Raw genomic sequence first — 16972 nt, forward strand, 5'->3', positions numbered from 1 at the left:
ACACATAGCAGAACCTGTCTAGTTGACAGCACTGCATCATAAATTTATTGTGCATATCATGTGGTCTTTTAAAAAAATGGTTTTAATTAGTAAACACTTATAAAGGAATGTTATGAACTATTTATCTTTTAAAAAAGGTTCCATCGCATAGCAAAAATGCAATAAGAAAACCCTGATGACAAGACATGATAATAATACAAATTATATTTACATTTTCACTCTATTCTGTACTCAAAAGTTTTGAGTCCCACTTCACATTGTATGCTTAGATATTCATGTACTAGGAATGTATTTGTAAATTTAGTTTCTGACATGTGAATTGTAACACACACTCTTATGAAGGTCAACCCTGCAATGTAATACTTATCATTTAAAATAATTAAACATCTTCAAGATTTATGATAAAACGTTTACTAATAAAATGGTAAAACAATTCATTCAATGAATGTTCACTAACAGTATTATGCTAAATTTCTCTCAGACCATGATTTCTATTAATTTGGTTTCAAAGTATAGACCAAACTGAAACACCTACACACTAAAATATGTAGTTAACAAAATCAACTGAGCAATTTTTGTTCGTGTCCTCCTACAAAATAGTAACAGACAACGTTGACACCATTAGCATTGTATTTATAAAAAAAATAGCTATAGAGGGCCATAAAATAGTTATTGATATATAAAATAACCTACTGGTGCAGATCCAGGATGTGATGTCAGGAGAGTTACTCTTGAGAATAAGGAACTAAAAGACATTTTTAGTCGTAATCTACATTCATTTTCATTTTTTTTCTAGGCCTGGGGGAACACCCTGCCTAAATCTGCACCTGCCCAAGTACATTAACAATTTTTAAGAACTAACAATAAATGTAACAGTAAACAAAATATGATGCTGGATAACAATAAAAAACCCTCATTATATAACAAATAAACAAAAATTTTACAAAATCAGTTTTGACTGACCACTTGTATTTTCTTTCAATTCCACTGCTCTTTTTTTACAGGGCTTGAAAATCCTGATAATATGGGAAATTTTTGTGAGGTGCATGGTTTTCTGTTCATTTCATGATAAAAATAAAATCTTTGAAATATAATGATAAAGTTAAAAAAAAAAAAAAATCTAGTTGCTTAAGTATTGATGAATACATATATGATTATAACTGTAATCTTAAAATCTATTTGATTTTCATATATATTGTATAAACTTATAACATTTCTAGTACTGTTATCTATAAATTTATCACTGAATGAAAAACAGTTACAATGGAATGCAAAAATGGAATTCAATTAGGAATGTTTTATTATTATATTTCATCTAGAAGTTTAAATAAAAAAAGAACCTAGCAAAATAAAATTTTTAATCGCTTAAATTCCTACAAACTTAAACCAAAGTTTGAGAATATTTTAATCTTTTTTTTGGTGACTTTAAGGACAATCTTTGAGTACATGTACAGTTTTGAATGCCTTAGTGACAACTTTTCACTTTTCAATAAATTTCACCTTTAAAACTTAAAAAAAAAATTGACATCTTTTTTCCTAGTTATAAAAAATCCATGGGAAAACTCATATCAAAACTCAGGTATTTACTTAACATAATCTGCTCAAGTCTTAAAGTTTTGTTATTAGGAAATTATTAGCAGGCGTTTAAATCCTTATTATTTTTTTGTTAATATATGTCAGAAAAAATCTATCGAAGCATATTTTACATGATTGAAAGGAGATGTTGGCTATGCATCAGTGAGACAGCAACCTGGTAATACAAAAAAGCAAAAGACAGTTTACAACAATTGCAAATGTCATCAGAATATGTCCAAGTCTGAATGTTGTCAATTTTAGAAAAGCAGTAAAAAGATTTAACAGAGATTATCAAAGATCTGATCTTAACACAAAAGTCCCTAATGAATAAAAACATTAAGATATAACATAAGACAACCACTAGCCAGGTTCCTGTAGCAGGGTTAACCTTGAAAATTTGATTATATTTATATTGCGTGCAAGCTATATCATAACCATTTTTCATTATATTACAGAAATAGGATAAAAACAAAACAAACATAATACTCAATTATTAGAGGCATCATGATGCTTTTTTCAAGGCAGAATCTAGCAAAGTTCAATGAAACATTTATATTTAACACACACAATAATAAAATCATAAATACACACATTTTAAAAATAGGTGTATCATAAAATAACATTGAATGATCAATAAAAATTCTCTCCAGTATACATAATCCAGATAAACTTTTATATTCTAAAACATTCTAAATACATTTTTCACATCCATAAAAAATCATCACTGAATGGATAATAAAACATTTTACAATATACGGAGCATGAACACATAAGTACAAGCATGCTTGAGATTATTGTAATGTTTTCACATTACATATGATGGCACCCTGATATATACCCAATGGTAACCACCTCTTGTTATTATCACAGATTTCATATCATTTATCACTAGACAAGACATGTAGACAGACTTTGCAAATTATGTTTATAAATACTTGTGTAGATCTTTTGTAATGTTTTATGAAACGCACCTAACAAAAAAGTGCCTAGTATGAAACCATGGAATTAAGAACCAAAGATCCAAGCAATTTTCCACTTTTTTTTATGGTTAAATATTATTCTTTGCTTATTTTGGAATTTAGAAATGACATTAAACATTCTTTTTACTGGGAAAGATTAAATTTCTTTTAAAATGTTTTGTGTATCCCTTTAATTCAGTATCTAACCAGAAGTACTTACAGGGTACTCATGATGATAAACATTTCAAACTGATCAATAATAGATTTAGTATTCTACAAAATTATAAACTTGTTAACCACTTTTTCATTTGATACTGCTCAATCATGCATGACGTAGAAGATTGAATTAAAATGTTGATAGATTGTTGATTTAGCTTGAAAACATTGGTAAAACTAACAATTTTATTTTGTGAGTTCTATGGCAGCTGTAGCTGTAGCCAAAAACAATACTTCACCTCAAACAGCAAATCAAACACATTATCAGCATTTCTATTCAAAATTGATCACAGTTCTACAATATGACAATATGTCTGTGACTTTGTCAATGATTATCATTTCATTGGAGATCTGATCAGCATCGTAGTGTCTTGCTTGCCGTCTTTGTGAACCAGAATGACGTCATTGGACTGGTGGTGTTTGATTAAATTTTCTACTGACATAAATGACTGGAAATAAAAGTAATAACATAGAATTAATTTCAACTAACAATATCTCTTTAGTAATGCTCAAAGCCAAATAAATCAGAAATATACAAATTGGTTTCAATTTGTGAGCATGCACAGTAAAAATTGTTTCTAAAAAGATGTTACCATTATGCTCATTTAATTTTATGTACATTAAAGACATGCTCTTAAATTTATCTAGAAAGCCAATATAAAATCTGAACCAAACTAAAATTTAAAATGTCGACCCCATCAAAAACTATATGTGTAAAGGAGATGCTCAAATTGAGGTCACCTACTGGCCATTCATAATTATGTTTTGAAGCATTTTTTCATGGATTTCATGGGTTAAGTTTAAACCATGGATTTAAATGTTAAACGAAATACCAGTTTTCTATAGGAATGTATGCAGACTTTGACAAAATCATGACATCAAATATCTATGAAAATTTGTTTTTCCTCAATCCATCAAAATTGATTTCCAAGATGATTAATAGTTATCAAACAAAAAAATAAGAAAATAAATGAATCCACAGTAATCTTAAGGTGGTACCTAACACTACAGGGAGATAACTCTGTAAAATCAGCTAAACGTTTTAATTACGTTGTCGTTGTTAAGGGAATATTAAGCTTCTCAATGATCAAAATCAGTGTTTGTCAAACTGCTATATAACCAGTGTAATTTTTCTAATAAATTGGTTGGTTCAATTTTTTTGAAATTTTTATATTTTTGTAAAAGGGTCAAAGTAAATATTTTGTCAAAATTTTATGAAAATTAAACGAGCCAAATAAATTTTAGTCAAGCTGTTGGGTACCACCTTAAACTATATACAGTAAATAAAACTAAACATGTTATTATAGCATTGGAGCTATGTTCTATTAATCTCCAATCAATCATTAGATCAATGTTTTTAATACATGTACTGTGTTTGAAATCTACACACAAACGTTTTAAGAGAGGAGATAAATTATCATATCAACCTACCATTTCATCAGGTTTTTCTTCTCCTATAGCCATCCTACCATCATTTCTTTCCCTTATCTTGAGATTATATATATGGTCATTATATAAAACCATCAATGTATAGGGTTGGTTATTGCCACCTTTTGTACTTTTTCGTAACAAGAAAGATCCATTCTAAAAGAAAAAATAACAACATGATTATAAATATTCTCAACATTATCAAGCTGAAAATCAATTCCTGATCATAGTAGCCAAAACATTTTGAAGAAAGATTATTTCTCAAATTCTTTCAGATGGATTGAGTAGGGTGGTGCAAGAACTGATTTCACTGTTGCATTATGAAATGAAGGTAAAAAAGCATTTGATCTATATTATCAGAAATAGTGAATAATTTAGCTGCTGTTTTTCGGTGTGAGCCAAGGTTCCTTGTTAAAGTCTGTACTTTGACCTATAATGGTTTACTTTTACAAATTGTGATTTTGATGGAGAGTTGTCTCATTGACACCCATACTACATCTTCTTATATCTATTTATTGACAATAAGGGATCAAAATTAAAAAAAATCTCCTTTTAAGTGGAGCATGCTGCTCATTTCACAAAAAAATCTTAATACTGAATTACTCACTGTTCCCACTTTCTTTAATTTATCATTTCCAACCATTCTGTCTATTTCTCCAAAATACCATCTTTCCTTCAACAATGGATCTTCAAACTATAAAATACAAATAATTACAATTGGAAGGCATACACTTTATATTAACTCTCTATCCTCCTCATGTTTCATAACTTTACATTATTATGAAACTTCACTGTTTTCCTACGTTGTTTCAGTTAGTTTATACAAAAAGTAACATAGCCTCTTTTTTTTAACAGGGACCTCCACGGCTAAGTGATCTACATAGTTCATCTATTGTATCATTAACTTGACAACACTGAGGTTGCCAGTTCCAAACCTGCAAATTTAAAGCATGTTTGATATCAATCTTCATTTACATTTACTAGGATTGCCAGTTTTCCTGCTGGAGGCTGGTGATTCTCACTGGGCACTCTGGCTTCCTCACCAATAAAAACTGAGAAAACACAATAGCACATATAGTGCTGAAGTGGCCTGAAAAAAATTTTCTGTAAATTAAATTTGTGTACTTATGAAGTAATGTTTTTAAAGTTTTGTATCACAGAAAGTTTTGAACAGAAACAAAAACTTACTGATATGGCATCATCATAAATTTCTTGGTCATCATCCTCATTATTGTTTTCTTCTGCCTCAGTTACACTGACCTTTAAAATGTAATGAAACATGATAACAAATCACAGTACTTATTGATCAATTCTATTTAAAACATGTCCAGATTTCATAAAGCTTAAAATAGAAAGCCATATTCAATATAATCTAAGACAACATAATCTAAACTCTCATTGAAAACAAGCTCAGCAGTTGTAGTATTCATTTCAAATGCCCATTTGTCAATTGAGCCAAGATATCAGTAATTAAAAGCAAAATAATACAATAAATATGTATCATCTAGAAAAAATGATGATGTGAAATGAACAAAGGAAAAAAAAACAAAAAAATATGACAGAATATTATCTTTTCAAATCCACCTGAATTTTCTGTAGTTTTCCTTTGTTTTACTGCACATGTTGCTATATAAGCTCAATTAGTATACATTGTTTTGCCTTTGCCCATTAGCCTTGCTATAAAATACTGTTGATTCATTATCAATTTTGGGATAATTTATTAAATTTTCATTGATTTCATGTGTATCAGTTAACAAAATGAATCTGCTGTACTTTAATTTATTCCCTATAAAATCTAACTCCCCCTCCCCCTCCCAAATCATTGTTTTGGTACATATGTGATAGCATTTTCCATATACAACGGTAGTTGACTGAAAATCAAAATGATAATTCAGTGGTTTTAAGGACATAGGAAACATAGGAAATATTATGTCCAGTACAGACATCGCAGACAATCAAAATCAGTAACAGAAAAATATTAAAAAGTAACACAATCCTCAATTAAAGCAAGGAGATAACTCACACCCCATGAGTGAAGCAAGTTTCAATAAAAACATGAAATAGAAAGCATACCTTTGTATAACCATCTTTTCCCCTGGGTGGTGGCAACCCAGGTGTGGCATTGGATGGAGGTGGAGGCAGATCTCGATGTTGGGATGGGATTTCTTTGACTGGTGGTGGCACAGGTGGCAACGAATCACTAGATTTCTGAAATATAGCATTTCTATAAATAACTTTCATTTAAATACATGTAATAGCTTTCTGATATATACATATTGTTTCTATAAATAACTTTCACCTTAATAATGCTTTCTGATATACCATATATCATTTTTATAAATTACTTACACCTGAATAATAGCTTTCAAATATATCTTTTCTATAAAAAAAAAATACTTTTACCTCAATAATATGTTGTTGTGACAATAAACAAATCTAATGACAGACTATTAGAAATAATTAGCATTAAAATTAAAAACTAAAAAAACCAATCTAAGCTTCAAATCTAACTGCGACTGAGAGATTAATGTGATTACTTTAACAGAATAAATGTGACAAATTCACAATACTTTAAATTTGAATTAAATATTTGCATGTATAACTCTAAAATAACAAATTTTAGTCATTGCATTAATGAATCTTCTTCTTTTCAGTCAAAATTGAATTGAATGCTTGCTTGTTATACTTTCAAACTAGAGGCTCCAATGAGCTTGTTTCACTAACTGTGCATATTTTATAACATTTGATATGATTATTGTTGTTTCTCAAAGATTTGGAAAAAGGTATAGTGTGTTATAATCAGATATAGAAATATTAGTTAAGATATAAACATTTGTTAGATACGGTTTCAATTTGTATAGCTTTAGAATAATGATTGTTAATATGAAACTGGAAATTTTCCACAAGTTTGTCTGTGATTTAGTTGAAGTTTCAGTCTAGATTACTGTCAGTCTATGTCAACATGGTCATCTCAGAACAATCATCATCAGTTATTAAATTTATTGACCGATGAGGATATAGTGCATGATATCTGTACACATGCATCTAAAGGCTCTACCATTCTAACTATTGCCACTCAATGCTTGCTCCTGGACCATATTTATTAGATTTGTCAAAAAAAAAATAATGACTTTAAAATTGGGAAAAAGAATTTGTGGGAAGAAAAAGAAGCAGAAAGCAGTTTTGACACAATATCTTTAATTGTTGGATGGAGAAGATGCAGTTACCATTATAGAAATAAAAGTAAAAGCCACCTCAAATAACTTCATAATTAAATTCAATTGCTGTTTGATTTTAATGCAAATTTCTTAATTTGAACAACATAATTCAATGAGTATCAATTTTGGTTATTCATTTTGTGCATAGATTAGAATCTTTTTAATAGCTGAGGGCTTATATTATTTAAGTTTTGATGGTACACAAAACCTTTAAATTTGCGGGTTTGGATAGGAATGTATGATGTAAACAGTATGATCATTGGGCATTTACTGCCAATGTTTTATGAAAGATGTGGTCCTGAATGTTATGATAAACTAAACAAAGTGTTTTAGGTTAATTGTCTTCCTGAGACTGAAATCTTAGAAAAAAATTGTCTTTTTGGAAACATTTGAGCCTATGGTAGAACAATACAGCTTTTTTGTTTGACAAAACAATTTCATTTAAATGATGAAATAAAATTTAGAATGGAAATTGGGAATGTGCCAAAGAGACAACAACCCGACCATAGAAAAAAACAACAGCAGAAGGTCACCAACAGGTCTTCAATGTAGCGAGAAATTCCCACACCCGGAGGCGTCCTTGAGCTGGCCCCTAAACAAATATATACTAGTTCAGTGATAATGAACGCCATACTAATTTCCAAATTGTACACAAGAAACTAAAACTAAAAGTATGAATCTATTCCAAATGTGTTTGTTCAGGTATTAAATCAGTAAGAATTAGACCATGTTTCATAGCAGAGTGTCATATTTTGTTTTAGATATAGACCCTTGTGGATGAATCAAATTATGTTCCGACCGTGCGAGGGCTGTATAGCCAGTCAAGGTCGTTAAAAACTTCCATTTGTTGATGAATCAAGCAATTTTTTCAATTTGATCATGTGATTTTTTAAATATACATTTCAATGATATCTCATACATTTAGTTTTACACAACCAAAAATTACTAATTTGAATATAATACATGTTATATGTGTATTATTATTATTACTACAGAACACATGCTAGTTATTTAGTTCCCAGTCTATACACTACAAGCTAATATGTACCTTAATTTCAGCATATATTACGTAAATTCAAGGTCTTAATCTGTTTTCTTAAACCAATATCAAGTTTTCATTAAAAGAAATAAAAATCTATTGACTTGGAAATTGACAAATCCAGAAAAATTATAATCATTATTGGACACTGATCAGGAAGGTCTTGAACCTTGCAGCTTAATTAGATATTGATTAAAGATTATGACAGATACTGTGGATTCAATATTATTCGTTGGACACTAATTTTCGTTGATTTTCGTGATACTAAGAAAATTATGTTCAACGAATAACAAATTTTCTATAGGCTTGTATGCAGACTTCGGCAAAACCACCAATATAAATGTCCACATACATGTTAGTTTAACTTAATCCACGAAAATAAAACTATCAAAAGTAAGTGATACTTGTATATCTTAGGTTATTTATTTTAAAAAGAAATTATAGGCTATAAACACTGCAAAAGTACCATTATGTCATGGTAAATACTCACCCTAGATTGGGGTAATGACCTTTCACCTGGAATTGTGGGTGAAACTGGGGAGTTTACTTTGTCATCTTTCGCTGGTATGGATTTCTTAAAACCGAAACCGACAGGTTTAGGAGTAATATCTGGCTTGGCACCTTTAGCTAAAGCTATTAAAGTACAACAGCATTCATTATAATTCATGCAGAACAGGATAGAATGTTAAAGTTAAATTTCTATTTAGGATCATGATAGGAAATCTGGAAGTGGTTAAAGTCAAACATTCTGAAAATAAGAGAAAAACATTTATGAAACAGCTGATTCCACTTGTAATTTAACTAATGAAAATCAAAATTAGACCAGATAGACCCAGTAGTTGTGATAGGCCCATTTGTTTCAAAAATTGAAAGTCAAATGTTGCAAAAATAACCAAAAAAACACATATCTAATTTTGTTAGGTGAACAAATTAATTCATTTTGCATTCACTTGAATTTTATTAGTATATCCAATTTCATTGATTGTTATAATGAAGATTTATTCCTTTGATTAGAAGTGGAACCATCATGTAGAATGAGATCAAGTCTTTCTTTCTGGTTGACATGAACAATAAAGATGTTTTGGAGATATCTGGGAATATTTGTTTCAAGGTACAAGGCTGGAAATAAATCCCTGAAAAATATATAGACAAGAGCAAAGGATAAATGACAACATGCTACAGATCTAGATAATCCAGTTTCATCAGTCATGCAACAGAATACACAGACATAGAGAGCTACCAGTTTAGGTACCAGTTTTGGTGGAATCCTCTGGTTTGAGACTTCTGGATTCTTGTCCAGGTAGGCATGCAGGAAGGACTTCTTTTCTGTCGGTCTGGCATTAGGTACTGGACGAGTCGGAGGAAAATTTCTTCCTGGTGGCTGTGAGGAAACACTTGTTTCTCCCTTCTGACCCATAAAACTTGGTCCAGTATGATTTTGTAAGGCATTCTTGTCTGATGAGTCAGAACTCCTTCCAAATTTTAAAGGTGAAGGCTCTCTCTTTGGTGGTTGTAAAGGAATATTGCTTGTTACTTCTTTTTCTACAGTATCCACTGGTCTATTTACATGTTTTAACTTTACCTGACTTAAAAAATTTGGTGAAGAGTCATTTTGCTCATCCGAAACACGTGAAGGTTTAAGTGGAACATTTGGTCTCTTTTTAGCAACAGGTTTGGGAAAGCGACCACTCGGAACATCTGAAGGTTTCACTGGTAAAGGTTTATTAAGACTTGGTTTTAATGGTTTCTTAGCTTCATCACTGTCACTACTACTATCTGTAAACAAAATTCCAATGACAAAATTTAAAGGACGCTCAATACATTTTATGAAGCCTATATAACCTCAGTGGATTGCTTTTTGACTGTTTAAAAACAAACAAAAAAGATTGATTAAATCTGATAATACATAGCTATAAATATGTGTTAATTTGTAGACCTTGATATACTTTTAAGATCACAAAGCCAAATTTGATTTTTGATAGCTTTCATGCAATTAAAACTAAATTTGTTAATCAAAAGACAAATAAAAACAAACTGTTTTTTATTATTTATATCAAAGCCACATGTAGTAAGTGAGCATATTAGACAATAACAATTCATCATCACACTTAGAGACAAGTTAGGGTATATACATGTATCATAATCTCCTTGTCCACATGTATGTTCAACAAACCTTATACCTGTTCGTTGGCTGTAACTGAATGATTGTTTTGTTTTTTTAATGGATTCTAACTTTCATTTGCTAAAAATAATCTTTATCAGTGATGAAATATTTTTTTAAAGAAAATAAATAGTTTGAATAAGGTTTCCCCTCGTTATCAGTAATACAGAACAGTAAATAAACTATGGTTTCCTCCATTTTTGAGAGTACCATTTTTCATGGCAGGAAGCGGACACTAATTTTGACAAAGCACACTTAAATCTCACTTTCATTATCAAAGTTGACACAAAACTCATATTCCTACAAAGAAGATAATTAAGCGAATCGCCAATAGGCATGATAAGGTAAATATATCTATAAAACACCATCTTAAAAGCAAATAACTACATCACAGTCTGCCCTGTCTTACATTTACCCCATACAAAGCTTATATCTGTCATTATGTATCAAATTCAGTTTGTTGCTTCACAAGAACAGCTCTTTTAACACAGTGCATTATATTGCATATATATTTCAATGTTTGCTGGCAACTGGTTATATATGGTCTAGAAAAGTTGTCAGTAAAAGCTTAATGGCTCTGACGAAATGATGACAATTACTTAAAATAATTTAATGGTTCTCCTAAGAAAAATTTGAAAGGGCACCAAATAAAATGCATAGTGATTCATTTAAGGGATGTTTGTTGCAAACTCCAGTCAAAAGTTCACAAATCATGGTTTTTTTTCAAACATACTGTTATTGAAAATTTACATAAATAAATGAAGGTATGTAAATTCTAAGATTACAGTATCAGCAAAAAGAAAACTATTCTTGTGAAAACAACAAACTGAGAAATTTCTATATTATCATGCATTATTTATATAAAGTACTCCACCTTTATACATCTATTTATCTCTGACATTTACATGTCCTATAGCCATCACATACCCTTCATACTTCTACATTCTATATCTAATACAGTGCTAAATTAAAGTACAGATAAGGGGGATAATCCAGTAACTTACTACATGTAAAATTGAGAAAGGAAATGGGGAATGTGTCAAAGCGACAACAACCCGACCATACAGCAGACAACATGTACATGTATAAGAATGCACTTTTCTATGTGGGTGGTTATTAATATATTGAACAATCAGAAAAATAAAATAATCAGTCTATATCTTTTTAACGTTCTTTTAAATTGAGTACATGTACTTACAAAATGCAGCTGCAAATATTTAAATAGAAAGATAATTTAAGAAGATAAACTTTTAACTTTTTGAAACATTATAAGACATTTGGGTATTTTTGATAAAATCAAATAGTGATATAAACGGGTTGTCATTTCTTTTTCTTCTTCTTTCTGTTCTTTTTTTCTTACTTGTTTGATATAATTTTGAAAACAAAGTTATAAGTTTGAGCAATTTGCTGCAACTCCAAATGCAAAATATCAACATTTACATATTAGCTTCTCATGGTATAGCAATTTGCATGTGCGAAAAATCACTAATGATAAAAATATGAAAGTCCAACCTAGCTTGCTATTTAATTATCTGGTTCTCATAATTCTACTGACAATCAAGAAACCATTGAACCAAACTTAATTCTACAATTGACAAGTTTACCTTTTTTCTGGTTTGAAAAATACCTCTAAAACATTTTTTATGATAAGAAAAAAAGAGTTTTCTTTTTATTGAATTACAATTATATTGTTTCTATTTGTTCAATATACTATGGAATGCTTTACTGTTATCAATTTTTGTGGAATTATTTTTTTTTAATTTTTAAATTTTGGTAGATTTTAAAAGATTTAATCATATTTTTGCACACAAACATTTTGAAAATTCTTATTTTGTTGAACAGTTAAAAATGTGGTTAAACTTGAGTCAAGAAATTCCACAAAAATTGGTGACCTACATGTAATAATACAATGTAAATCCAAAGAGCAAATGACTATTCTAGCAGGAAATTGTACATAAAAAGTTCAACGAAGAAAATAAAATTTGATGATTTTTTTTGTTTCTTCAGCAACACTTTAGTGGGATCTTCCAGGATTGTTTAAAGATAATGTGAAAATTATCAGGGCATAGTTAGTAAGAATACTCTTCTTTGACAAACCTGTGTTAGCATTCAAATTGCAAACTTCAATTCAACAAATCTATGGATTATTGTTTGAGAGTAGAACATATTTTCTATTTGCAAAGGAAAGGGTTTAGAATCTTCTTTTTATTTTCAAATAGATAATTATAAAACAATTTAGCAGCCTTTTCCCATAGGCCTTTTAACATCATGGTAATGCAATGCTATATTTCTTGAATGTGATGCTATCTGAATCTTACAGATTACATTATGGATGTGATGCTATAATTTTTAAAACCTAGAAGGTATTACAAATTTCCATGTTTACCAGGATGTTAAATGAAATATATGGGAAGAACTTTTAAGGAAGTATTTCAAAAGAATCTTTTTAATAACCATTATTACAAAATGTAATAAATAGATTTTTTTAATCTTAGAGCAAATGCAAGTATAAGTACAGCTATGATTTACAGTTGAGTATAAGTACTTGTATATTTTTGTGTTTTGTCTGAGTTAAAATTAAAAGCTCAATTAAAAGTTAGATTATAATTTGCTGGAGACATTATTTAACTTATCAATTTAAAACATCTCTCTTCAGACAATATAGGACTCAGATTTATTTCTATAGTTTAAGGTTCTTATTGGCATAGTTTAACCTACAGCTTGAAAAATTGCTCTAGAAGTACTTTATGGATAGCAGCAATCAATTGTTTAAGTAAAACAGTACTCCATTTTTGTACAAGCATATGCATGCAGTGTTATTTTCCTCAAGTTTGTTTACCAGAGCCTAAATAAATATCAACTTGAAAATTGAGTAGCATTTGGTCTTTTATTTCAATTGCCAGTAAGGCTTCTATATATGGTGCTGGTGATGAAAGCAGGTTGTTATTGAATGGTGTTTTAATTGCTGATCAAATGCTTTGTTGAAGGACATTATTGCGAACCAAATGAATAGAACTGACCAAAGTTTAAACATCTTGACCAAGAGTAGATGACTCTGTGGAAATGTTTCATTTGGCTCACAATAAAATAAAATACAACAAAGAAAAGGTGAGAATAGACTTACGTGTAGGTGGACCTAAATATATAACAAGAAAAGCTTGCATATCCTAAATATCCTGAATATATTCATAGAAAACAATATTCTAAACATAAATTATTTTAGCAATCTGATTATAACAAATAATTACTTCAACAAAGATATTTGATGTTTGTTTTGTTGCCAATTTTAATATAAGCCAGCAAAAATTTAGCCAAAAATGAGCTCTTGTGCATAAAAATAAAATCACATCCTAGCTAATTCTACTATTCAAACAATAGAGGTGAGTGCAAAAGAAAAAAAAACCAGTAGTCTATATATTTCCCACAACAAAGGATGTACTATTGTGAAGTATTTTATGACCCCAAAACTATCCTACCATTTTCCCTTCTTTAGCTAAGTTGCTACTTTAAGTACAACATTAATTAAGCTGTGATGTTATGCTGAATTAATACCTTAAAACTAACATAAAACATTTTGAAATATATAATGAAACATTTTAGCTTACCTTCTCTTTCTTTGTTTTTAAAGAAATTAAATTTAGCTTGAAGTTCATTATGATCTGTATATTGCTTTGGTTCTTTCTTCTCAGGTTCTTTTTGAGGTTGAACTTTTTTTAGTCTGTCTTTTATATTGAGTATATCTCCCATTCCTATAGCAGGCATACCCATACCAGTAGGTTTTGGTACTGGTTGTTTCTTTTCTACATTCCTAGGAGCTAAAGTACATTATTCTAATCAAAACAAACACACAATAAAGAAACAACACAATAGGTGCCTAAACAAAGTTGTTATGTCATAGAAAAACAAATAATAGGGGTATACATCCATGATACAAAATCAGTACATGAACAGCAAAAATCTCACAATCAGCAAAGGAACATGCCAGGTACTTTTATTGCTGTTCTTTATGTCAAAGAAAATGTAGGACAATCTTACTGGTTTTCTTTAAAATTAGCTATTTCATTCAGAAAAACTGCTTATTTGATGACTTTCAATATAAATTCCTACATCTTTTTTGGCGTATGCAAAAAACATAGAAAAATAGTACAGTAACTATACTATAATTTATCATTAAAAGCTGACTGTACTAATGAATACATACGAGGTGGTGCATCATCTCTCTTCTGTTTCTAAAAAATATAAAAAAAATGGCACTCTTACAACATGATGAAATTGTAAAAGAACAATATCACAAAAAAGGTTTTACTGTACTTGTACACATTTTCTATTAGGATGAAATTAAATGACAAAAAAAATAAAAAAATTTGTATTACATATATTTTTTTATTACAAATATTTAATAAACAAAGGGATTTTTGTTATGCTTCATAAAATATATATGTTTGTTTAGGAGAGTCAATACAGCTAAACATTGTGTTGCTACTTTTGTGATTGTGATTCTAAGTTGTAGAATGATACGAGAACTTTACAAACAACATTTTATAAAATAAAGTTGCCTTGCTATTTAAAAGATCATTTAGGCTGGACAGAATCAATCAAGATAGCATTAATGAATGGATGCAAAAAATATTTACAGCAGTTCAAAAGCAAATAATCCCCTCTAAGAAACCTTCATTCATTGCAGCAAAAGATTTCTGAGTCATAAACATTTATCTTTGGTGTTTTAAGGAACGATCTTTTTTAAATGGTGTTACTGTAAAATAGTTTAGAAACAAGAGTGAACTTGTTCCTAATCATGTTTATGTAAAAGAAAGTAGAGATATTGCCTTGCATTGACAGCAATGATTTTTTTCTTTTTATATGCAATGAAACATTGTGAATTTTTCACTATAGTACTGGGAAGGACTAAATATTAAGCAGGCAACATTTTTCTCTTTGATGTGCAAAAATAAGTTCTGCATAATTTTTTAGACTGTTAATTCAACATATGATAATAGGATAAAGACTTGATGGAATTACCCTTATGACATAAGACATTTAAAATAAGGTTTAACCAAATACCATACATCGAAGGAAAACTACTGGGAAATAACTCACCAATACTAAACATGCAACCAACACATTTTTACCATAAAGTACTCACAAAAATTGATGCAAATAATTTTTCCTCAAAATATTTAATAATATCTTTCTGTAAATAACCACAAAAAACAACTTTGTACCATTTCTCAAACAAGTAATTGCTCCTGTTATATTTCTAGAAGATTTGTGTAAAAACATATTTGGTGAGAGTTAGAGTTAAACCATTTCTGTATAAAAATTGTGTTAACTTTTTTTTTAAACATTAAATGAACCTAATGATCATAAAATTCTTTGCAAGGACAAAAATTGCTTTTCAAGGTCGAAAAATTTCCATGCAAAGACATAACAATGCTTTGCAAAGATTCAAACATACAATACAAAGACTTAAATATGCTATACAACAACTTAAATAAGCTATGAAAAGACATAAAAACATTATGGTACTCAAAGACATTCCACTGCTTTGCAAAGACAAAACAGTGCTCTGCATAAACATAACTATGCTATTAAAAGACATAATAAACAGCTGCATTGAGAGTCCATGACACAAACCTTATAGTGCAAATGGAACAAATGGATATTGTTGCAATACAAAAATGGGATATTTCAAAGGAATTTACTGTAATTAAAAGCAAATAATATGAGTCTGTAGAAAAACAAAACTGAGGAAACTGTTGAAATCAGAATGTTTGTTATGCTTAGCCATTGAAACAGTATGTACATGTCTAAGCAAAATGAAGTTATAGTACAATATGTGAAAAATATACTGAAATCTGACAATTCAAGTCCTAGCTATAACTCTGGAACGACAAACAGAAAACTTTAAAAAAAAAAATCAAATGGGAACCTCCTTTTATCAAGTCCCACAATAATGTGAAGTTTGGATGAAATCAGTCCAGGAATACTGGAGTTCAAGTGTGATTTGTGAAAATTGTCTTAAATGTAAAGAGTTTAATAACTCTGGGACAAAACACAGAAAAATTCAAAAAATTAAAAAGGACCTTCTTTTCACCAAGTTTGGAGGATATCAATTAACAAAAACTGGAGTAAGCTGGTAATTTTTTTTTTAAATAGCCTAAAATTTAAATCAAAAGGGAGCTTTTTCCATCAATTCTATTGTTGTGTTAAAGTTATTTGATAATTGGTTAATGAGACCTGGAGTGATTGTCGGACGGATGGACATTAAATAGTATACCAGAACACATCCCCTCTTTGACGATTGCATACAAATATTATGCAACGACATGAGCATATTTAATGAATGGCTATTATCTATTTTGAATTAATTGAACCA

The 16972-nt window shown here is 29.6% G+C and overlaps 1 protein-coding gene across 16 annotated transcripts in view; it reads right to left on the minus strand.

Moving 5' to 3' along the window:
• Positions 1-16972, minus strand: part of LOC139520296 (B-cell linker protein-like) — a 42087-nt gene continuing 25115 nt past the window's right edge. For 4 of the 16 annotated variants that reach the window (XM_071312816.1, XM_071312821.1, XM_071312820.1 and 1 more), the window contains 9 exons: positions 14798-14825; positions 14202-14411; positions 13721-13732; positions 9676-10211; positions 6252-6386; positions 5367-5438; positions 4786-4872; positions 4182-4334; positions 1-3199 (listed from right to left, as the gene is read on the minus strand). In XM_071312816.1, coding sequence (XP_071168917.1) covers positions 3086-3199; positions 4182-4334; positions 4786-4872; positions 5367-5438; positions 6252-6386; positions 9676-10211; positions 13721-13732; positions 14202-14411; positions 14798-14825 — 1347 coding nt within the window. In that variant the 3' untranslated portion in view covers positions 1-3085. Of the gene's footprint in view, positions 3200-4181; positions 4335-4785; positions 4873-5366; positions 5439-6251; positions 6387-8925; positions 10212-13720; positions 13733-14201; positions 14412-14797; positions 14826-16972 lie in introns of all 16 variants that reach the window. The other 12 variants (XM_071312819.1, XM_071312823.1, XM_071312817.1 and 9 more) reach the window with 6 other exon arrangements.

Source organism: Mytilus edulis, chromosome 4 (assembly GCF_963676685.1).
Source record: "Mytilus edulis chromosome 4, xbMytEdul2.2, whole genome shotgun sequence".
Lineage (NCBI taxonomy): Eukaryota > Metazoa > Mollusca > Bivalvia > Mytilida > Mytilidae > Mytilus > Mytilus edulis.